The sequence below is a fragment of the Argiope bruennichi genome, chromosome 2 (genome assembly GCF_947563725.1).
Source record: "Argiope bruennichi chromosome 2, qqArgBrue1.1, whole genome shotgun sequence".
NCBI classification, from domain to species: domain Eukaryota; kingdom Metazoa; phylum Arthropoda; class Arachnida; order Araneae; family Araneidae; genus Argiope; species Argiope bruennichi.
In genome coordinates, this window is record NC_079152.1 from 51,657,695 (window position 1) to 51,682,526 (window position 24,832).

A 24,832-nucleotide genomic window follows, 5' to 3' on the forward strand; every position below is an offset into this window, starting at 1 on the left:
TGTTTCAGAAAATTTGTCAGTAATTGAACAGCTGTAGTAAAAAAGTCGACAAATCTTGTTCGTTATGTTTACAAGATCTTTGTTATGGGCCGTATATTCTGTATGCAACAGAATTTAAAGCAAACTCTTTCCTGAAAACTTGACATCACATTTTTTAATATAACTCCATTTTTGATTGTTTTGAAAAAATTGATACCTAACATTTAATAGATTGTTCCCAAAAGCGAAGGAAGTCATATATGTAACTCGAGGAATCGATTGTAATTCTTAGATTTTGATAGGTCAGCTATACGGCATTTTTCGGGACCAATATTGAATTTCCAATAATTACACCATTTATGAACACTTTCTATTGTATTCTGTAGCTTCTTTGAATCTAAAGATGCATGAGCATAACAGATAAAAAGTTCGTAAGCAAAAAATGAGCATTTTATACTAGCATCAAGGATTTCAAAAAAATCCACAAGAAAACAAAAAGCACTGGCGTTCTAATATAATATAAGTCCTATCACTGACTCTCCGACCCGCCCGAAAGCACACGGATAAAGAAAACTGAATGACCGGACAACCGCAACAGCAACATTGACGGGAACTATGGTTGTATCCTAAGGGCCATCACCGGCCAAGGTACAAGCCTTCCCGAAGAAAGTACGCCTCGTCATCGCTGGGTGGAAACAGATCCCTCACCTATTTGTGCACCCATCAGGGTGGCGAGATCCAACCACCATACCGGAAGCATCTCATCCTCTTTTCGAGGTGCCCCCGGGGGAAGGGGTTCTAATATAATATAAGTATTTCATTTCAGTTACATGGTGACATTCTAATACTTTCTTTTAAACAGTTATAAAATTTTTAATATTTTTAGGATATAATTTGCAAATATATTAGAGAGGGAAATCTTACAATGAATGCTGACTATGGTTGTATGGTTGTGAATACCCTTAATGTTCTAAAATAAAGTTTTAAAACCGCTATCGTTTTTGAAAATTTCAGATTATTCATTTTCTGAGAAAATAAACACATTTATTTATTAAGGAGTAATGAGTGTTTATAAAAATATTGAGGCTTAGATCATAGAGCATATATTTATAAAAAAATACAACACATTCATAATTTTGTTACATAGTAGAACAAATTAAATATATAAGTTTCAATAAAAATCAAGAGAGTATAAAAATCTTCAATACTTTTCACAAATTAGATGAAGAAATGCACAGAAAACAAGAAAAGATAATATATTTTTGAATTCTTAATAAAAATCATTGACGCTGGAAAAAACGAGCTGCAGAACGGTTATGTTTCATTGTTCCTGCATGGCTTTTTAAGTCATAAAGTTTAGTTGATAAAACTTCATTGCAACATTTACACTTAGGCATTTTTGTACCTTCCACTGGGTCCAAAACATAGGTGAGCCATTCTTTCAACATAGGATCTTTTAACCATTCCATTCGGAATTTCTGTTTATAGACAACTTTTTTGACACTGTTGCCATCATCTGTAATGAAAAGAATAAAAGTTTGTTAATATGAAATAAGCATTATATGTGTGCATCTTTTAATTAATTGTGAGGTTTCGAATAGAGGATATATAAATAACATAAATATTAATATAAAGCACACACAGAAGATAAAAATTTTTATCTGTATTTTATTCTTTCCAATAATTCACATTTGAATACTAATTTCCCTGTTTTAATTAATTATACATGAATAACTTTATAATGTTATGACTTAAAACTGTTTAAAATAATTGCCATTTATTTGAAAAAACAGAACTGCTATTTTATTGTATTGGAAATATGTCATCCCAACATGGCATTACACTTTTTACCTAAATGCGTTTTTATCTTAAATTAACAGCAATTTAATCCAATTAATCAAAATCGATCACTTCGAGTTGGAAGTCCAGTAAGTTCTAAAACGCAGACAAAATGAATAATTTCAATTATAATTAGTTGCAAAAAGCTTTTTAATTATAATATGAAATTATATAATAAAACACAAAATTATTCATAAATAAAATAACAGAATATGTTGGAAATAATTGAATTTCATATTAATATGCATATATTAATTTTTTAAGAATACAAAAACTTTGAAATAATATAATGGTATTATGCAACTGATTTTTTTTTAAACAAGGAATTTAATCTACTTTTTTAATGAAAAAAAATACATTTGATTAAAAGAAGAAAGATGGAAGTTTGGAAGAAAAATCACAGAATTATGAATCACCGATAATTAAAAAATACCACTTATTTAAAATTGAAATTACTTTGAACTTGGTTTCATTTTTCCAATAATATTTATATTATTCTTAAATTTTTTTTTTTCAAAACGGACTGATATAATTATGCAAACAGATTTTTTATCTTTGTAAAAACTTTTTCTCTTAGAATTTCTAACCTCCACATACATACAGTTTTATACAATATATTCCTTTAATGAGTCAAAATTTCCTATATTTACAGCTAATTCCTTCAAATAATAATAATAATAATAACCTGTTAGAATAAAGAATTATTCCACTTTTTTTTACATGAATATTTATTATTCATCAATCATGAAAAGATAATAGAGTTACAGTATTTAAATCTCCGTTAGTTCTATTTGATACTATTTGCCTTTGGCGACCAATAGGTTTGCTAAAAATAATGATTATATTTAATTCCAGTTAAACTGTTTAGATATAAATGTCTATAATTCCATCAAACTGTATAACATAAATTTATGTTATTTCAATTATTGTACTTCTCTTTATTATGTACATGGACTTTTTTAATAGAGACAACCATAGGATCATAGTGCCATTAGAAATGTAAACATAGGTTCATCTGTCATTTAAATTTCACTTTATTGTAGCTTGATTAAAAAAAATATTTTTATAAACTACATAAATATTACATGTCTTTAGTTTTTAAGGTAAGTGAAAAAAAATCAAGCGATCAAATAGTTGATGAAATAATGAAAATGGTTTGTACTTCAGGGTAACAATGTATTCAATTATTAAAAATTATAAAAAAAAAGTATTTAAAAAAATTGCTAAAATTTAGTAAAAATGTGCACGATTATTTTTTTAAATTTTGAAATGGTGCATAATTATTTATCTATTTCAATTTTTTTAAAGATATTTTGCAAGTTATGGTAAAGGAATGTCAAAATTTTTCTTAACTTTTAAATAATTTAAATTTTAAAATTCGCTTCAATAAGCACATTCTCATCCTCAACAAAAAAATTTGTGTATTAAATTTGTAGATAAATTGCCTGTAGAACGCCAACACAGATGTTCATCTTTATTTTTAGTACAGTTAGTGAGGGACAGCCCTTCCTCTAAATGACTGTAAAAAGATTTTTTAAAGAACAAATTGGCCCTTGTTTGTGTGATAAGAACGGTCAATATTTTTAATACTAATATAACATTTAAATATTCTATTGATTAATTTATTTATATGAATGGAAAAAAAAAATTAAACAACAAAAAAATTGAAAAGGAATATATACAGCACTGCATTTTCTAGATAATGTTGAATTATCTCTCTTAAATTATATTCATGTATAAATATTCTATTGTAGATTTAAACGTCTAAAAAATGTGTAGAAAAAATTGAATAATAAACTAAAATTTTACGAGTTGTAAAGATATAAAAGAGAAATGATCAGAATATAAATGCACCAACAAACTTTACTTTCTCTGAAAAATTAAAATTTAGCAACAGCAGCACAGAAAAATCAAAATTTAATTACTACTACAAAGTTTTTAGAAAAGATATATGAATACAGTTCTCTGTTATTTTTACAAATTATCTTTCATTGAAATCTTATCTTTTATAACTTACCAAATTGAATTATAAAATTTTGACCAACCTTACTTTTAAATTAAAAATAAATTGCATTATATTTTGGATGTTAAAAAAATATTGAAATGAAGGAAAATTTTTGTTTTAATCTATTTAAAAAAGCTTATTCACCAAAAGAACTTCAGATAAAAAACTACAGATAGATTGTGTAATGTAACAAATTTTAATTTTGCAACTAGCATTATGAAAGGCATTAACTATCTTTTGTAATTTATATTTAATGAGAGGGAGCCATTCTTTATCAATACTGATGTTTTACATTAATAAATTATGTCATAACTTTTTTTAGTATAGTATACATATAAGGTAATTACTAATATCATTTTCTTCAGCCACCATCTTCAATTCAAAATATGTAGTAAGTTTTGACAACTTAAACATATCCATGAGCTTACAGTCTCATTTAAAATAATTATTTTGCAAAGTTTCAGTGTCAAAACAATTAGAATTAATTTTTACATTTTTTTAATTTTTCCAGATAATTAGATTGATTTAAAAAATTACACAGAATCAGATTTGCAGTACTAAAGTTGATAAAACATGAATTTTATTAAACTGCATTTAAAAATTACTGCAATATATCACCACAACCAATTCCAAATGCAAAAAAATTTAATTCCTTCTTTTTTTTTAATCAGTCTTTTCTGAATAAATTTTTCTAAGGTAAAGGGTTTCAAAGCATAAATTTTAAATATGTTGTTTTTATTACTTTATTTTAGCCTAAAAAGTCCCAGGAATTTTGTGATGTTTTAAACTTTATTACAAATGCTTTCTTCCAAATGAAAAATCAGATAAAAATTTTGAAATTTTTCAGAAGAAAATGTTATACTTTTCATAATTAATTAAGTATTTATTATATTTTTTTTGCAAAGCTTTCTTGCATATTCATTCAAAGAATTGTTTCACTCCAATAATTCAACATAAACAATTTATTATAAATACCTTGATTTTTTTTTTTTTTTTTGTGGTATGAATGAAGTATGAAAAATAACTCTTGTTTCACTGACACAAAAATCGGGCTGATTTTTTTCATACGAAAAAATTAAATCCATGTATGTTTTCAAACTGCCTACAAATAAAACTGAGCAATTTTCACAACAAATAAAAGATTATATATATTTATAAAATAGCTTTTAGAAATTCCAAATATGATGAACTGGAAAATTATAATAAATAAATCAGGTCTAAATATTCATTTAGTAGATAAATTAAAACATATCTAAAAATTTAAGTATAATATGGTATTCACACCATTAATAAAAAATAAAAAAAGAGCTTTGCATTTGTTGTATAGAATGACGTTTGTAAACTTGCCATTACATTGACTAACTAACAGAAAGATTAAGAGTAATTTATCATCATTTGGTGAAGTAAACTATATTGCAATATATCTGATTATAGATTTTTCTCATTAATACTTCGTTTTGACAATATAATATGAATTAAAGTGCAAATCTTGGCTTTATTATATTAAAAAAAAATTTCGGAACATTTTACCCTCTAATATTTTTGATGTTTAACAGACTGGAAGCTATAAACTATTGGTGATACAATTTTTATTGTAAACTAAAAATATGCAATAAAAGTTTCAAGAGAATTTACAATGCAATTATTTAATATGACACCATAAATTATACACTTTTAGTATATTTATTAATCCAATACTATCTTCACAAGAAAATTAATGTGAATTAAATATGGTATAAAATTTATGTTTTTATGGAATACACGTTAATAATTGGGTATCATATATATTCATCCTATTTTTTTTATTCAATTTTAATTTTTTTTAATACAACACAATAATATTCTTCAGTAATATTTTTTATGCAGGCAGTTATTATATATCTGATAATTATGAAGTTATCATTATTAGAATTTATTTTTATGTTCTATTTAATCTGCAAAGTGATACTTCAAAAATTTCATAAACATTGTTAGCAGTTACCCTACAAACAATGACGACTCAAATTGACAGAACAAAAATTAGTAAGAACATCTTTCTACACAGACAATCCTTAATAAGATCCAAATGCATTTAAAAGTAATTCATATATTAAAAAATTTATTTTTAAATGCAGATTAAAGATATTCTGTGCAATAAAATCTATATTGAAAATAGTTTAATTCCATGGAGCTTTTTCTCATGTAAAAACTCACTATACTCATTTGTCATTTATTTATCTGTAATTTCTATATATATTCAGTTACAAAAAAGTCTTTGGGTATAGTTAAAAACCATGCAATACATTTTCAATTTATTATAAAGATTCAACTTTAAAATAGGTTTAAAAGAAACAGAATCAAACTCTGAGCATAATATTTAGACTTAAGCACTTACAAGTATTCTTTCAAATAGTTTCAATGATTTTTAATGCTATTTTCACCTTTTTTCATACAAAAGTAAACACTTTAATTTTGTTGATAAAATTGTTTGAAAAACAGACATCACAGTTTATTCAAAATTTTATTCTATGGAATTTAATTTCTTACATGTAAAGAGAAAAAAGTTAAACTTTTTAAAACTTAATAATTGTTGAATAAATTGTAAGAAATTTTAACAAATATATGATTACAAAATAGAGTTACTAAAATTGAAATATTTTATACAGGTATATCTTGTAAAACATGACAGTTTTTCACATATTTTTGAAAACAGCAAAAGTAGGTGAGTTCTTGCAAGCTATGAAATGTCTGTGTAATGTACTTCTTTGAATAAATCTCTTGCCACAAAATGAGCAGGGGTAAGGTCTCTCACCTGTATGAGTTAATATGTGCCGTTTTAAAGTTGTAGGGAACTTGGTAGTATAACTACAGTAATTACATCTATACACATTGCTGCTATGCTGGGAACCGGAATGAGAAGACTGGTAGTCAGGGTCATTCGATGAATATTCCCAACCTGAAAATATTAATAACTTTTTTATTCTAAAGAAGATATTTTTCTCCATTTTAGTATCATCACATAAATTTATAGAATAGCTCTTCTTTCTGATTGTAACAAATTAAATATTAAACTTTATCAAACAAAAAAGACATATTCAGAAAATATTAATTTAAAAAGTTAAATCAATGCTTTTAAGCATTTCCTTTTGAGTTAAAGAATTAAATAAATGTTCAATATCATTCTTAAAATAAATCCAAAATTTCAACAAACCAGTTTCTAAATCAATATAAAATCATCACAAATTAAACTGACATTTAAAGATTAATTCATTGTTCTTTTTGGAACTTTTTATTTTTTCTCTCTTTCCAATTTAAATTAATAAGCATACAGTTGAAAGAGTTTTCACAAATGTGAACCGATAATATTATAATTATATATACATATATACTTTTTCCAGTACTATAAAAAAAAAACATTTCTCTGATTTGTGTGAATTAATTTAAATGTATTTCAGAGCATTTAACATTAACAAAAAATTGTTTCATAAGAATTAAGCAGGGAAAATACTGCAGATTTTATTCTGTAATTAAAGATAAAAAGAAAAATGCACAAATTATTTTTGAATATTTAAAAAATTATAATTACTTATTCATGAATTAATATCTGTTAACATATAAACCTAAAATTGAGTAATAAAAGCATAAAAACAGTAAACTAACTGAAAGAATATTACTATAGGTTTAAAGAAGTGTGCAGATATTTTTTATCTCCTGATTTAAAATTCAATGCAGATAAAATTATTGACAAATAAAATTAACGCTAATCGATTGTGAATTGGCATGCCACGTAATTTTTTTTGTACCTGCACATAATGCATTTGAAAAATAGATTCAAATTAATTAAATTTGAATAAAAATGCATGATTAATATTTTTCAAATGCAATAAATAACAAGTCAGCATTAATTCAAAATAAACAGGAATATTTGACAAAAGAAATCTAGAATAAAAAAATATTGGATACAGATTCTAAATTTAGCATAGTTGTTACACTTAATAAAGATAAATATTTACAAGAACTCGGTGATTATATATGCTATATGTAGTCTAAACTACTGAAACTGATTACAATAATAAATATACAAACAATGTTTTCACTTTTATATAACACATAAATAAAAATAGATTTAAATACAATATATTACATTATATGCTAAAGATTAAATTACAAAAATTATTCAATTTTATATATAGAAAATAAAATACAATAAATTAAGCAAAATTTAATAAAACTTTACTTATAAATATTTTTAACTATGTTTTCCTTAATCCTATTAGACCCCAAAAATTATTACATATAAGAATGAGAGTATACACATTAAAAAATTAAAACAGTAAAAGAAAATCCATTTAACATTCAATTATTCAAAAATTATATATTCTTTCATAAGAATTGGAGGATGGGATTAACATTTCCCATGGATGATGATGTAAAATTTCAGTTTTGAATTAAATAGTATTCAATTAATAAAGGTAAAAGTTATCCCTAAAGTTATAAAAGTGCAATATTTTATATTGATATAATAATAATGTTGCATGGCTGAAATAAATGGAAAAATTTTATCAAATATAGTGCAAACTGAAAGAATAAAACAAAATAATTATTTCTTATTACTTATTTCAATAAAGTTCCAATACAACCAGTAATATAAAAATGGAGAAAAATAAAATTTATAAAATAAATTAACATATAGAAAATATAAATTCTATTTTAAAATTCATGTTTTAAAAATACTTTTATTGAAATAATATAGAGATAAATCAATAAATTGATAGTTTGAATTACAAAGTATAAACACATTGAATGTGATGAAACAAGATGCACAAATTCAAGTATATAGCAATTCAAATATTAGTCACAAAATACAATATTGTAATTACTTTTTGTAAAAGAAGCTTTTTAAATTAAACTGCAATATAGATTCATTCTGTTTTAAATTTTTTGGTAACAATGCAGCACTTTTTATGAGAAGACATATTTTGTAGCTTACCCCTGAGTTGTTATTCATATAAAATTCTATTTGGATCCATAAATTGTGATTAAAATAATTTAATTCAGATTGTTGAATTATCTTTTTTAGAAAATAAGGTAGAAATTTATAAAATATGTGAGATTTATGACTTGGATTTTATATTAGTTATGGCTGGGAAATGGAAAAAAAAAAAAAAATAGCTGAAAATTATAACCACATAGAAAAACACAAGTAATTATTAAAAAGGAAGAATTAAAAAGTTAAGAATGTAGAGATGTACAAATAAAAATGAAGTATACTTTGTATAGCATAATGCAGAAGTTTTGAAATTAGTGATATATAATGCACATATGAACCTATTTCATACAAGGACTGAACAATGTAAAAAAAGTAAATTCAAACAAATTTTCCTTAGAATTCTATTGTTTAGTTATGTTATACATACAAAACATGCATATTCATGTTATATAAAATATGCATAAAAGAATATGCAAATTGTTAAGTTTAATTATAAATTAGTTTATCAAATAATTATTTGCTGCTACATCATATTTAAAATATCTAAATGAAATTATACTCATAAAATTTTCGTGCATTATAATGGTGTAGTATCTGGTTTAAATAGAATTATAGCATTTATAATATATATTTTATTGTTTTTATAATAATTAGAGAAGAAATGATTTTGCAGCCAGAATTTTAAGAAGTATTTAAATATGAAGATTAAATTAACATTAAAAAAGATTAAATTAACTGCATCCTTTGCTTTACTATTGTAATACTTTATAAGTTATGAAAATATCAACCAGCTCCCAAATAAGCAATATAGAAATAATCCTTTAATGCAGAGCTTCTTAAATTATCTCAACTCATGACTTTGATTGAAATACAAGATATTCTGTTAAGAAGGATGGCAAATTATGTGATCCTTGTATTTAGAGCAGGATCCTTGTATTTAATGGAGAATTAATTAATAATACAGAATGGAAAATTTAATATTAAAAAAAAACTTTTATGGTGATAGAATTTTCATGAAATATTTAAACCAGAAACTACTTTCCTTTACGGTATTAATGAATGTGACAAAAGTATTTTCTATTTATGTCTTTGAAGTTCTTCTATGAAACATCAGGGTTGGAACCATAATTTAAGTAGATTATTTTCTACTATAACAGAAATGTTTCGTGCATCACATTATAAAACCAATACACAGAAGTGATAAAATTAAATTAGTTTAATTATGTAATTAATTAGTCTAAATTAGGTAAAATAATAGAAGTTTATTAGAATTTCATAAACTCTTACAAAAGAAAAAAATCATTTTTAACAAAGAAATGCAATTAAGGTGTAAATTTCAATGTATTTGAATATTAATTATCAAAGATTTAATACAGATGGTCGATTATTTGATTCATGAAGCATTTTGTGCTTTCATTAGCATATTTTCTAAAACTAGGAGAAACAACAACAGCAAATCAATCCCCATAAATATTTTCTAACAAGAAACCAATCAGTTTATTTATGAAGGACACATAAAAATAAGAAACATGCAATAATATTAAGTAAAATTACTACAATCCATACTTAAAAGATATTTAAATTACAAATCAGCCATAACAAGAAACAAATTTTGCGTAAGAATTAACTGAAGTATCAACATTTAAGTTGATTAACACTAATTTATGAAATAATATTTCTTTTGTAGATAATTATAAACTAGTATTAAATTTTTGACTTTTCACTGAAACAAGTTATGAATTTTTAAAGAAACTTCCAGTTTGATTAATTTTGTAAACCTGCTGTTGAAATCTAGAAAGCAATTATTCAAAAGAAGCCCGAAAATTTAAATTATTGTTATGAAATAATAAATAATAATAATAATAATAATAAAGAGTTAACTCAATTTTAAGCTACAGTTTGAGTGAACAAGTGAATTTGTGTCTACTTAGCTGACTAGAGTAACGAAATCGTTGATGACACAATTTACATTTGTACAACAATTCACCAGTATGAACAGTCAGATGAGTTTTCATTGATCCTTTAGCTGTAAATTTTCTATCACACACAGGGCATTTATATCGCTTTGAAAAGTCAGACTCATTAATTGAAAGCAAATGATCACTTGGGGAACAATTCAAGTAACTGGAACTGTCATCTAATTCAGAAGCATTGTTAGCAGGAATCCAGTTGGATACCATTTTTTGATGATGCTCATCAAAGATACCTAGAATATATAAAAATTATAAAAATTCAAATCACATACAATTGAATAAAAATTGTGTTCAATTTTACACTGCAAAAAGAGAACTAAGAACTACTAGAAGAACAATTTGAATTTTATTATTTTTAGATCAAATGAAAGTGATAACCGATAAAGTTACTTTCTTTAAAATATTTATTACTATATACAAATCAAAACATTAGGTATAACGTAATCAAGAATTACATAAAATCAACAAAATGTGCACAAATATATAAATAAACAAGCATTAATTAAAAGAATATATATATATTATTCAATTTAATAATAACTTGTAAGACAATTCTGTTTAACAAGATCCTGTGGTACACTTTAAAATATAATCACAATTCATATTTAACTTAAATTATTAAATAATAATCAAAACATAAGATTTCCATTATCAGTCATGAATAATTTCCAAGCTGAAATTTCAAATAATACAATGTATATTTCAAATCATCTGAAAAAATAATAATTTAATCAGGTTAAGTTAAAATTAATAATGGAAATATATGTTTTAATTTCATTAACTATTACAAATATTCAAAATTTTGTCAAATTTTAATAAGACCTATGAATTTATTTTATGAATGAAATATTTAAATTGGAATTATTTCAAAAAATATTAATTTTAGATACATTTACATGGGTACTCAAATGTACACAAAATTTTATATAAAGAAATTATAAATGAAGACTTCAAAAGGTACAATATTTAATATATACTGAATCTGATACAAAAAGAAACTTAAAGAATTTACTGCTAAAAAATGGATGAATTGATTATCAAAAAGCAAAAAATATTTCCCCTTTTTGCTTATTACTTTAAAAGGAATAAAAAGAAAACATGAGTTCTCTTTATTTCATTCATCAATTTTTGATACTTCAGCAACATCTTTTTCTATCATGTATTAATTGCATATTTAATGTAAACGCACAATTCAGTTACATTCTAAATCAATGAAAATGTTTAAAAATTTTGACAAAGTACAGAAAAACATTCTTTATAAGCAGTCTTCCAATAACAAACCAAACACACACATACAAATTTATTAAACTCTAAAATTCAAAGTTGATTTTCACAGCATGGTATGTAAATGTTCTTACTAAATATAATTATTTATTTTGGAATTTACATATTAATAAATGACATTAAACTTTTGCTATTTCCTTTCTAAAATTTCTATTATAAATGAATATTTAAATTATAACTCATTCTTAAAATATTAAATTAAATGCATAATGCTGTTATTCATTTATTTAAATTTCATGATTGTCAATGAAAATCACAGTAAAAAATTTCTTAAATTTATAATTATTAACCAATTAGTGATATAATACCTCCAATGAAAATAATTCTGCATTATCGAAGAATGTTTAAAAAATCCTATCATTTTTCTGAATACATAGTTCTTATGAAGTAATTTTGTAATCAAATACCACAAAAAAGTTATCAGAAATGAAATTTAAATTATAAGTCTTCTATGATATCATTAAAATAAACTTCAAATTGTATATTTTGCAAACAAAATTTCATAAGTAAATTCATAACATTTAAACAAATTTCACCATTTTTTTAAAACAGAATTTATCATTTTTGAGTGAGTAAGAAGAAGAAAGTGAGTAAGAAATTGTCCATAAAAATATAGGAAGTATTTTATTCCTTTTTTCACAGTTATCAACAATATTTACTTCATGATTTGGTTTTCATTAAAAGAAGAAAAACCACAAAATTTTTTTAGGTATATAAAAAGAATAAATAAACATATAATAATCAATTTTGAATGAATATAGTTTTTTTTACTGATAATTTCTTTGTCTTTGTTCTCAGCTTGAAATATATACTTTATTTTCTACTTTTTTAGATAACATTTAAATTAATGTGACGTTTTTCCCAGACAGCATTGTAAAATAAATAAGACACTAAAAGCATATAAGTAGAATCAAGATAAGTAATTCACTTTTGACGAATTAAAATTGAACAACAAATCTAAGTTAAATTATAATTTGATAAATACAAAATTTTTGACAAAAAGTGTCAATCATGAAAAATCCAAATTTTTCAAGGAAAAATAACATTTATGTTAGTAAGCAGGATTTAAAAAAAAGCTTAAGCGAAATAAATTTTTCCCTTCCTTCAGTCACAATCTTATGCAGTAATTACTCAGTACAAATAACAGCTAGGGTGAAGTGTTGTTCCAAGAGTATCTTTTATCTTGTTTCTAGCAAAATAACACATTTCAAAAATATGGGCCAATTTCTTTTTCCAATATCATAGATGGTTGGTACGTCAGAATCAAAATTTGTCTGTTGCCTTATCTGTGAAAATAAAATGCAAAAATGAATTTTCCCCTTGAAGTTTTTAAATCATATAATTTCTGAGAAATTTCAAACTTGAATTATATCCCCCCCCCACACCAAACAAATTTAAAATATGAACTCTACTATTAACTAATAACTAAATCATAAATTTCATTAATATACACACTAAAATATTTAGGGAAATGGAACAATTTCTTTTTAAACTACACTTCAAATATTGTTAATTTGAATATCAGAATATGTCCATTTAAACTTAAAATGTGAAAAACTGATTGAATCTAAAAATAGCTTATAATGTAATTATGTTTACATTAATAGATTACGTTTCTAGAAAGAACAAAAAAATGCTTTTGTAAAAATAAAAAATAAATAATAATTAAACTAATGCTGTGAGAGATAAATTTCAGAATCAAGAACTTATCAATGTAAAGAAATTAAAACAAATATCCATAATAACTTTTTTCACATTATATATATATATATATATATATATATATATATATATATATATATATATATATATATATATATATATATATATATAATCAGTATCATGCAGTTTAGTATTTATTATATTGTCTGAAATATGATCACCTTAATGTTAATGATTTAATTCTGAAAAGATTTGGAAATTTTAAATGAAATTATTTAATTTCATGTTATTTTAAAAACATTAATATTTTTTTGGGGATGGAACTTAAGTATTTGTGTTTTGGAATGAAATAAGTTAATACCTGAAGAAAAAAAGATAAAGCTATGAAATATAAAATTTTATGAAATTGCAAAATATAAAATAGCTTTTCTACTCATTTTATGAATCAACTATAAAGCTATCAATGCTTTAATTCATAAAACATAAATATGATCTAACTAGGATCATCTGAAAATGCTACATTTCTGCCTAGTTATAGTAGTATATAGATTCATGTAAATATTTATACATTTACTTAAAAATATTTTATTGACTATTCCACTCTTAATTAATCTATTTTTCATATCAACATACTTTAAATCCTTTCTTTAAAATTAATTAGTAATAAATCAATATCTTGTAAGCAGAAATAAATTTTCTAACAATTTAGTTGAAATATTACTTTGTCTATATTCATCCCATTCAATAAACAATGATTGTTTGCAGCAATCGAAACAATTCTTAATATCTCTCTCACCTATATTTCAGACTTCTTCCTTTCATTCCTTGAACAATTAACAGTTTCAAATAATATTATTTTTCTCCCAAATTGACTAATAAAACCAAAGGGAAGCAATTTTTTTATTTGTAAAATCAGAATAAAAAATAATAAATAATTTTGCTTAGATATTTTAAACCTGATCAACTTTTTAAAAAAATCATATTTAATTCTTTTTTACAGCTGTTTCATAAAAAAAAAAAAAATTAAATCATAAATATTATTTAGATATATCACTGAAGGTGAAGACCTGCATAGTTCAAAAATAAATAAAAAAAGAAACTTTTATTTTCTAAATGAGTTGACTAAATTCACTGTAAAGAGCTTAAAGTCAATTGTTTCAGGCATTCTTGGTTAACAAGAGAAACAGAAATAACCAAAATTATTTAGTAAAAGAAAAAAACTCAACAGAAGAGACTGTATATAAATTTTTAATTTGCTTTTCTTCAAATAATACTTTTTAATTGAAAATTTTCTAATAATGCTTATTTATTAAAAAAGAAAAAAAAATAATTCTCAATTTCTTTTTTAATATTTTTTTCAAAAGTACAATTTCTAAATAAATAAGAGCTTCTTCAAGTTTAATAGTCAATTTTACATACTCTGATTTCAAATATGATTTTTCCTTTAAAATCAATTCAGGATATTGAAATATTAAGGGCTAACTATGTAACAAATGATTGGATATATTTTAATTTATAATCTTAACAATGCACAAAAATAAGAAAAGCATCAAATAAATATTATTTTCTTATTTGTATTAAATAAATAATGGATCATTAACATTATAAACTCATTATCTTAAAACCAACTATAACTTATGATACTATAACTTTTATAAATATTAAAAGAAACAATTATTTTTCCTTTTTTTGATCAATATAATTTTTATCTCTAAATGAATAATATGTAAAAATATTCTTAAAACAAGTGTTTCTTTGAGGATGATTTTTTTTTTTCTCCAGCAATTCTTCTAATTTTGATTATTCTATTCTAATAATTTTTTCTTTTGTCTTAAAAGCATTCCACTAATAGCAATTATAATTTTGATTTTTTTAGCAGACTCTCAATATAATCATATATTTCTCACAAATGAACAAATTGAGTAGTTCAGTGATAGCTCCTCCATTAAGGCTCAAAATCGTATAACCTCCTGAAATCATTTTAAAATCTTGTTTTACTTTTGTTTGGCTGTTTTCTTAAATTCAGAATTCTATAAGCAATGCAAGTGGGGAGGGGTATAAAAGTGAAAACAGCAAGATAATGAAACAAACTAAGAGATAGTTGGAAGGGGTCTGAAAACAATTTGAAAAAAAGACCAAAATGATTCCACAACACTATAACAGAATATGAAAATCAAAGTTTCCTCCCATTAAGTGACTCAGCAGTTCTGACTACTGCTCAAGTTTGGTGCATGGCCAGTTATAAAATGTTTCATTACTCCATTTTTAATTATCTCTCATTTCTAAAGAATTACTTTACTATTTAAATATTTTTCAATTCTTTCCCATTTTTAATTATTTGATTAGGAAGTCATGTTACTTTGAAGGTAATTCATTTGCTTTAGTAATTAATTTGTAGCTCAAACTTATTTTCTTTTGTTAGAAGTCACTCAAAAGGAAATTATGGGGATAACTTTCTAAAATGTCATCTGAATAATTAAAATTAAAACTTTTTGACTATCTAGAAATAAAAATATTATTAAAAAAAAATTCTTTTGAAGAACATTCTTTGATTACATGCAGAAGAGAATTTTATTTTCAGTATTACTCATTTCTGAGCCAATGAGCTGCCATTAAAGTGACTGGCACTGAATGTAATCAAGAAAGACAATATAACAAAATCCTTTTAGCATTATTCACTGAAGAATGTCTATTGTAAGTTTTAAAATTATACAGTAAAATAATCGTGATTTAAAACACATAATTAGAAGTAAAAAAATGAAAATTTCTTTTTCTTACCAATTGATTATTTCCTTAATTTCATAACAGAAATGTTACAAATTGAGAGAGGCCCTAGTTGAATTTGATTCCTTGGCCTCCATGGAGTTGATCTGTGACTTCCTTTGATGAAACTTTTACATAGTTAGAAATCAATATATTATCATAAATGGTTATCAGATAATTTGCGCATGATTCTTTTTAGCTCATATTTGAAATACAATAAAAAGGTATTATTCTAAAATAAAGCTTTAGTGCTGTAATTTGCAAAAGTTCTAAAATTCAAATTAATCCTAATAAATGCTAGTATTATTATAAATGCCATACCAATTATCTTTAATCAATTTAACAGTACTAAGATACAATAATATTAATATAATAAAATTTGCTTCAAACTAATAAATTATTCAGAATAAATAATAATTTACAGATTTCACTTATATTTTCATATTTATAATAAAAAATAATTCATTCATCAGTAGCAGTAACAATGTAATAAGGAAATACATTAAATAAAATAATGCCCCAAAGTAATTTGAACATCTTTAATGATAATTAATAATTTGAATTTAAAAAGTTTTTCTGTTTAAAATCAAATGTGATTACAGCACAAAACTTTAATGACACTTAGCAGTGAAAATCAAATATGTATACAGAGAAAAAAGACTACTTTTCATAGAAAAATGATGATGAAATGGTTTTTTTTAAAAAAAATTCAAACATTTTATAAGTAAATTAATATAAAATCAATTTAATTCAATCAATTTAAAATCAATATAAAAAAATCAAAAGAAGATCCTAGTTAAGAATATAAAAAAAAAATCATTATTTAAAGTTATTTTACAATATTGTTAAAACCAGGTAATGCTTCTTAATTAATTTATACATAATACAAATGCAACTAAAAAAATATAGTTAAAAATTTTAGGAAAATGTAGGAACATAAATTTGTATATTATCACAGTCAGACTGCAACAAAATTTAAGTATCACAAGAAAAAATAATACATCAGCAAAGATATGCAATAGGTTTCAATCAATATTAAAAAGAAATCTTTAATTTAAACTTTGTTATACTTTATTTTGTAATTATTACAACTTTCAAGAAATTTATCTTAGACATTATTAAAATAGGATTTTATATTTTATAGAGCAAAATAATATGGCTAATTTCGATAAATATATTTTATATTCACATAATAATAATAATAAAATGCAAAAATATTATGTATGAAACTTTGAGAATAAGAATAATTCAAATTAATCTTTAATATACTCAATGCATGGTCTATCAAAATTATTAATACAACTGAACATTTATTATATATTTATAAATTCTGGATAAATAATTTAATACCTTTTAATTTATTGAGGAGGGAATCAATTATTCTTTATGTTTAAAGAGTGATTAATAAATTTTGATTTTTCAAACATTAACCTTTTTATAATTTATAAAGCTTATAATATATATATTTTTTTATTTACTTCTCTTGCAAATTATTCAATTTCTATAAACACATTTTTCACGTGTACATAAAAAAAATACTTAATTTTCCTTTCTCTTTTATTAAACTGTACATCAATTTTTTGAACTTAATACAATTCATATATTTTATAAAATTATATTCAATATTAAATAATTTTTAAAGATATGCAAACTAAAATAATAATGCATTTTAGATTATTAAAAAATATAAAATTTTCTGACTGCTGTATAGTTTTTTTTTTTTTTCACCTATATATTTTACCAACAAAGAATTTATTTAGTAAATAATTTCAACTACAGTCAAACCATTTAACAAACACTTCTCATAATGAATTATTCACAGAATAAGCAGAACAAAATATTAAAAAAAAAAAAAAAAATCCATTCTCTTAATGAGGAGTGCTTTGGAAAAGGAGTGAGAAAAAGGCATCATCATATCACATTTAGAATACTGATTAAGTCTCAGCTATCAATCTATATTTAACAATTGTCTGTTGGTGTTTTTTTTTTTTTTTTTTCAAATAAAAGTCAGAACTGTAAAATAAATAATTGGGAGCTACAAAAAAAAAAAAAAAAAAAAAAAAGCCACTTTAATAAGGATCACAGTTTTATATTGTGATATGAGGGGAAAAAATTTCAATAACATGCAAGCACAAATATAAGCATAGCTAAGAGCTGCAATCTATGTCACAGCAAGAATTTGTAGAGATTTCATCAACAGAAGGAGAGTAAAACTGTTTCAGTATTGCATCAACTTTCCAGTGAAATCAGGAAGACACTGAAAAGATGTAAAATTCTGGCAACATATGCTACTACCCTAAGAAGACAATAGCTACGCATTCAACAAATTTATTAAACGATAATGCTGTGGCCTCTGTGTGTTTTCACTAAATTTTGAAACTCACACAAAAACAAATGTCCTCAAACAACTTTCTTGTAAAAAAGGATGCAGTAGAAATTTGAGTGTTTTATTTATTTATTTTTGTGAGAAATAGAAAAAATAGTCCTATTTCACATAGATCCAATGGGATTTTTTTTCCTTAATAAGAATTTTATATTATAATTAAGATTCAGGCATGATCATTAAGTAAAGTTTCAATGTATAAGTATTAAAGTACTTCATAAAAAATGAATATGAATATCATAATCCAAATATCTGTATTTTAATTTAGACATAAGCAGTCATGACAGTGGTTATATTTCATAGTTTTATGCTAATATTTTTAAATTCATTTTTCTCTACTGTTAACCAATGATATCTTGTATTATTTACTGTAACTATAAATATATACAGAAAAAATAAAGTAAAAGCATATGATTTTTTACAAGATAAAATTTAAAAAGTAAACTTTGCAATCTAAAGGACAGTTTTATAAACAAAATATAATATTTAATTGTTTACTATTCAAATACTCTTTAAAAATATATTCAGAATTGGTATAGAAAACAACATATACAAGATTAAAATAAAAATATACAAAGAAATAAGAATAAAGGACAATTAATATCTTCACTTCTCTAAAAAGAAGTTTATAAAATATCTAGCAATCTACTTTTAAATTAAGAACATCAAAAAATAAACTTTATTCACAATTTAACACAGAAATAACTTGCACGACTGAAAAATGAGATATACAGCATCGAAAATTTGTTATCTCTGAATATAATACAAGTCAATAGTACATTCGCAACGAGAGTGGGAAAAATTAATTCTGTTTACCACGAGGAGTAATCGGCTTTACTTCTAGAGATGAAATGCATAATTATTTGAATTACTATCACACTAGAACCATTTTTTTTTAAAAAAAATATCAAACCATATATGGTACAAATCTATTTTAGAGTTAATTTGATTAGTTTCAAAACTATACGAAAAGTTAACTTCCATGCTTTCTTACTTAAAAACTCAAGAGAATTTAAAAAAAAAAAAAAAAACAAGCAATAAAAATAAATTGTTCCTACATTTTGAATATACTTTACAAGTTTGAATTCCAAGAGTGAAGTTCCATCCAAATTGCGTTTTAATACCTTTTACTTTAATTATAGTGTCAAATCTTCATGTACAATATTCAAACTTAATTAAAATTTTCATACAATATGTGAGCGATTTTTTTCCTCATTCAAGATCCGTTTTCAGAAATCAAGCCAGTCATTTTTATGGCATGGATAGTGGCGGATTTTGTCGATATGAGACCAGAGGCGCTAGAATATTTTCAGGCTAATCCTTGATAAACTCCACTAAAGAAAAGAAAGTAACATGCACTAAATTTGACTTTTCACTTTGTCTTCATACCTAATAATGTTGTATAATTTAAAGGCAATTCCTATATGATATTAACTACATTGATAGTTTTTATTTCTTCTCATGTGGATAGAGAATATATTTTTTTATTGACATAATTATATACTACGCCATTTTTTTTAAAACAGCTCTTACGAATGAATTTTGCTACAAATGCATAAGTAACAATCAAAAAATTCCTTAGCAATTTTTATTCTTCATAAATTCAAAGTAATAGTTCATTTTTTTTATATTAATATGATACTTTATCCAATCTCTAGTTATAGCGTTCAAATAGAAAAATAGAAAGTAGGAAAAAGACCATGACAAAGTATTCTGAACTTAATTAGTTTTAGATAAGAATTTGACGATGCAACATAAAGGAAAACGGAACTCTGAAGTTAAAGATACTGTAAAGTCAGAGTACGACCGATTAGAAAATTACTTTTTGAGCATAGTTAAATTAGAAATTATTACACACGCACTTTTATAATCTAATGTGCTCATATTCGTTATGGATTGATCAGGTTTCTTTGTTGTAGATGCGTATGTATATAATTAAAAAGATTTTTTTTTTAAATTCACTATATTTTGCTGCCTTTCATTTTTATTTTTTAAGCAAATCTTTTTTTTTAATATAAAAGAATTCTTTTGATCATTGCGTCCTTTTAAATAAGATGGTTATAACGCTGTTCAAGCATTCAAATTTTAAATTAAACAGGATCAAAATATTTAAAAATGTTCTTAATAAATATATAATTTTTTTATTTAGTTTTAAAAAGAAAACTTATTTAATTTAAACAGCGAGAGCGGTTTTCCCGAAACTTTTTAGTATATTCTCTAATAAAGGTATCACGAACCCTCCACTCACAAAATCGTGGACCTTGAACAAAGCCGTGAGCGCCATAAGAGTTCAGAAATTTTTAAAAACTCGCATATGAGAGTTTTCCGCCTCGTAGTATAGTGAAGAAGACCAAATTTGCATTATGAATGCTTTTTTTTTAACCGATTGAATGAAAATTTAGCACAGATAAGTTTAGTTATATAAACACCCCATTTTAAAACAATATCAAGCCAGTTCTGAGATGGACCATAGTCAGATGACGAGAACGACGCCTGAGCTAGCCCCCGCCCTCCAAACTTCCATACTACATCAGTGGGAGGACGTTTGGGCCCAACGGATTTAGCGTGCACCAGACCCGCTTACACGACGGTTCTTCTCTGGAATCGGATCTCGAATATGAAACTCTCCAGTACCGAAGCCGAGATCTTACCATCAGGCCACTGCGGTCCAAACATTGGATCTTATCACAAGATCACTGTAAATATAGGGCATTGTGCAAACGCCAACTCTTTGAAGTATTAAGTTGAATAAGCCATTTTTTTAAAATGACTATTTACTGATAAGTACACAAAGTTTTTTTTTTTTCTTTAATTTGGGAAATTTTCTCAATATATGACAGCGATTCGAAATCATCTGTACACTTTATAATCAATGTATGAAAGAAGAATTCATTTATATATTTTTTAAACAAATTTTTAAATTATATTATTAGTTGTTCCCACTGAAAAGAAAAATAATATTTCATTATAAAAAAGAGCGAATACCTCAACGTTGGGTATAAGAAGCCTCTGGTAGGGTGGTTCTTTCTCGCCATCTCAGTGAGTACTCAAATGGTGTAGGGTTGGCTATCCTTTACCGATGACGGGACGTTCTTCCTACGGGAGGGATTGTACCGTAGCTGGTGATGACCCTTAGGACTCAATCTTAGTTTCCGCCAATTCTGGTCATTCAGTTTTTCTGTATACATGTAAGGTGGTTTGGAGTAGTCATTTGTGACAATGGAGTTAAATATTATTACTAAAAATTATAGAAAATATACAGTAGCTAAAGAAAAGAAATTAGATGCATATTAGAAGATGAGTGAAAATTTGGAAGTGGGAGTAATATTAATGAATACATTTCAGGATAAATATTTTCCCAATCGTTTGTACATCTGTGGAAAAAAATAAAGTGTACGATTAAAGCACAATATACAATTAAAAAAGATACATATTTAAGTGCTATAGACATAGCTGTAATTTGGTAATAACATGATTTATGTTCTTGTTGTTTTGTTTGTTTCTTATGGCACTTGCCACTGACAAGCCCGCTGTTACGAATACAGCGATTTAAGCCTGAGGGGAAACGTCTCTTATTTTTTATAGCAGCGCCAACTAGGGCCAAGAGTACGACTTTGCTACTCACGCATCACTCATTCGCTTGCACAACCCCTTTTTACAGGAGGGCACATTCACACATCTCACAGATAGAACAACAGAAGAACAACCATGCCCAAACCGGGACTCGAACCCGGGCCGCCCAGATCACGGGGAAGATGCGCTACCCCTATGCCAGGACGCCGGCTGATTTATGTTCTAATATTTTGTGGCATGCATGACGATGTGCAGGACTGGTTGGACGGATTGTTTGCATTGGCTTGTTCCAATAAATTGTAGCCATTGCTGTTTCTATAAATAAATCATAGTAACAAATTTTTATATTTGTATAACAGTTTGCCATAGTCATTTATTTATAGCAATACCAATGGCTGCAGTTCAAGAACTGTTGGTCTTTGATTACAGTGGGTTTCCTGTATATAATAAACTATAAATGTCTTAAATAAAACTGAATTACTGAATTAGTAATTTAGCTATTTTAAAGCTTCAAAGAAAACGTTTTCCTCGCATTTTGTAAAGGAAATATCACATTTCATATTTATTTCATTTCATAGAAACATGTGCTAAACGTTACACTAATTCTAGTTTTAGTTTGAGTAAGAGTTAACTTTATATTTCATTATAATTTTTTATCAATCTGAAGGGAACGCGCTGATAAAAACTGATTTGAGGAACCGAGGAAGCCGCACGAATAAGAACCTTCTATCAGCAAAAGTAAGGTGAATTTCAACTGATGATTAATTTAAAATTCGAATATAGCAACTTAATCTTGTGTTATGACTAGTCTGGTCTCCTCCTCTTACATAATGTATACTAAATATTAATTTTCCGCTATTCTCATAACGTCTCGTAAAACTTTTATATCTCAAAAGAGTACAAAAGTCGATCACTAAATTTATTCCAATTATTTTACATATATTTAAATTATTAAAATTAATTTTGCGTTTAATCAAGAGAAATCCATCTAAAGCAATGCAAAATAATCTTCATATGATTTGAATCCACTTACATTTATAAAATTTGGAATCAGATAATTATTTAGTGAATGAATACATCCACTAAATTATAAACCATATATCAAGTTTTATAATTAATTAGTTGTTTTCGGAGGTCAATTGTTCACCCTTTGATATCAAATTAATAGTATTTATTTGGCAGTTTCAACCAACTTTGATGAATAGCATCTTATCACTTAAATTAATCAGCGAAAAAAATGTCGAAATCACTGTAGTAGTTCATTCTGGAACTTTAAGGTATATATCGAAACTAAAAGGTGATAATTGGCGGGCAATTATTAATGACGCATCTACAAATCGCAAGCTTTCATCTAATGTATAAAAATGAATTTATGTTTATTCACTGTCGTACCATTCATCCGATAGCAATAAAACTACCAACTTAAGGCTTGCTTTTGCGCGAAGGTTATAGACATAGTATAATTACTATATCTAATATATAAAAATGAATTTCTGTTTGTTTGTATTTTATGCACTGCCGGACCGTTCATCCGATTGCGATAATACATTGCTAACTTATTGCTTTGAGCTTAGAAAATCCATGTTTCTCACTGGCCAGTTGCCAAATGTTCACAAGACAGTAAAAAAAATCATTTAACTTCAATGAATGTATTCATTATAGACAAGAAAATAAATATCATTATTTATATCATTCCTAATTAAACAAGATTTCAGATTTCTAACGGTATTTCCAAAATTATTTCTTCTGGGGCAGCAACGTGCCGGTACTAGCTAGTATGAAATAAAAATTGGCAAAACAAGTAGAGAATTTATGGCTGAGAGACTGTCAATTTTTCTTTTTCACAGAGTGTAATGTTTTGTTTTGAAATAACTGCATGTACCTCTTTTTATGAGTCACTGCATCTTAATATTTTTGCATCAATTACCGAAAATTCCTACCGAAATATTCAAAATGATAATATTTTGATATTTCACATTATATATAAAACAGTACTGCAAACTGTAAATAGGATTGTGTTAATAAATTGTCCTAACTATTTTGTACAGAATTTTGATGATTATATAATTTCAATAATTCAAAAAAAATTAAATCACTTTTAGAGAGGTGTGCATGAGAAGGATAAACTTGTGATAGTTTCGCACGGGTTTACTGGTCAATATTGATGTTAAGCAATTATTAAGAAAATTCTTCTGCAGAAAATTCAATGTTTTGCATGCATAGATATTTTTTTTATGAGTTTTATGATTTCCATTAATTTCAGAAGTTTCTTATTGTAATAAAGATGTGTCATTAAATATTTTGCTAAACTGTTTGATTATTAATTTGATTTGTTCGGCTAACATCCAAGTTTCATAAAGGTGACTGAAAATTGACCTCGCATTTTTCGACAGCATTTAGGT

At 24.9% G+C, this 24,832-nt stretch overlaps 1 protein-coding gene across 2 annotated transcripts; it reads right to left on the reverse strand.

Annotated features, from left to right (window-relative positions):
- Window positions 1-1,071: 1,071 nt before the first annotated feature.
- LOC129961999 (zinc finger protein 555-like) lies at window positions 1,072-20,044 on the reverse strand. Of its 2 annotated transcripts, XM_056075658.1 has the most exons (4): window positions 19,916-20,044; window positions 10,762-10,998; window positions 6,615-6,758; window positions 1,072-1,495 (listed from the first exon to the last, which is right to left on the reverse strand). In XM_056075658.1, the coding sequence occupies exons 2-4, from the start codon at window positions 10,970-10,972 to the stop codon at window positions 1,260-1,262; spliced, it is 591 nt and encodes a 196-aa protein (XP_055931633.1). In that variant the 5' UTR covers window positions 10,973-10,998; window positions 19,916-20,044; the 3' UTR covers window positions 1,072-1,259. The 2 variants fall into 2 exon arrangements, with proteins under 2 accessions (XP_055931633.1, XP_055931632.1); XM_056075657.1 differs by lacking the exon at window positions 19,916-20,044 and having other exon boundaries at window positions 10,762-11,115.
- Window positions 20,045-24,832: the final 4,788 nt, after the last annotated feature.

Bases quoted from the DNA above. Each gene is read 5' to 3' on its own strand.
- LOC129961999 (XM_056075658.1), bottom strand. From the start codon at position 10,972: ATGGTATCCAACTGGATTCCTGCTAACAATGCTTCTGAATTAGATGAC. The intron at 6,759-10,761 runs GTAAATTGTGTC...TAATATTTTCAG, and splicing joins TGGTGAATTGTTGTACAAAT to GTTGGGAATATTCATCGAAT. The intron at 1,496-6,614 runs GTGAGAGACCTT...TTTTCATTACAG, and splicing joins GCACATATTAACTCATACAG to ATGATGGCAACAGTGTCAAA.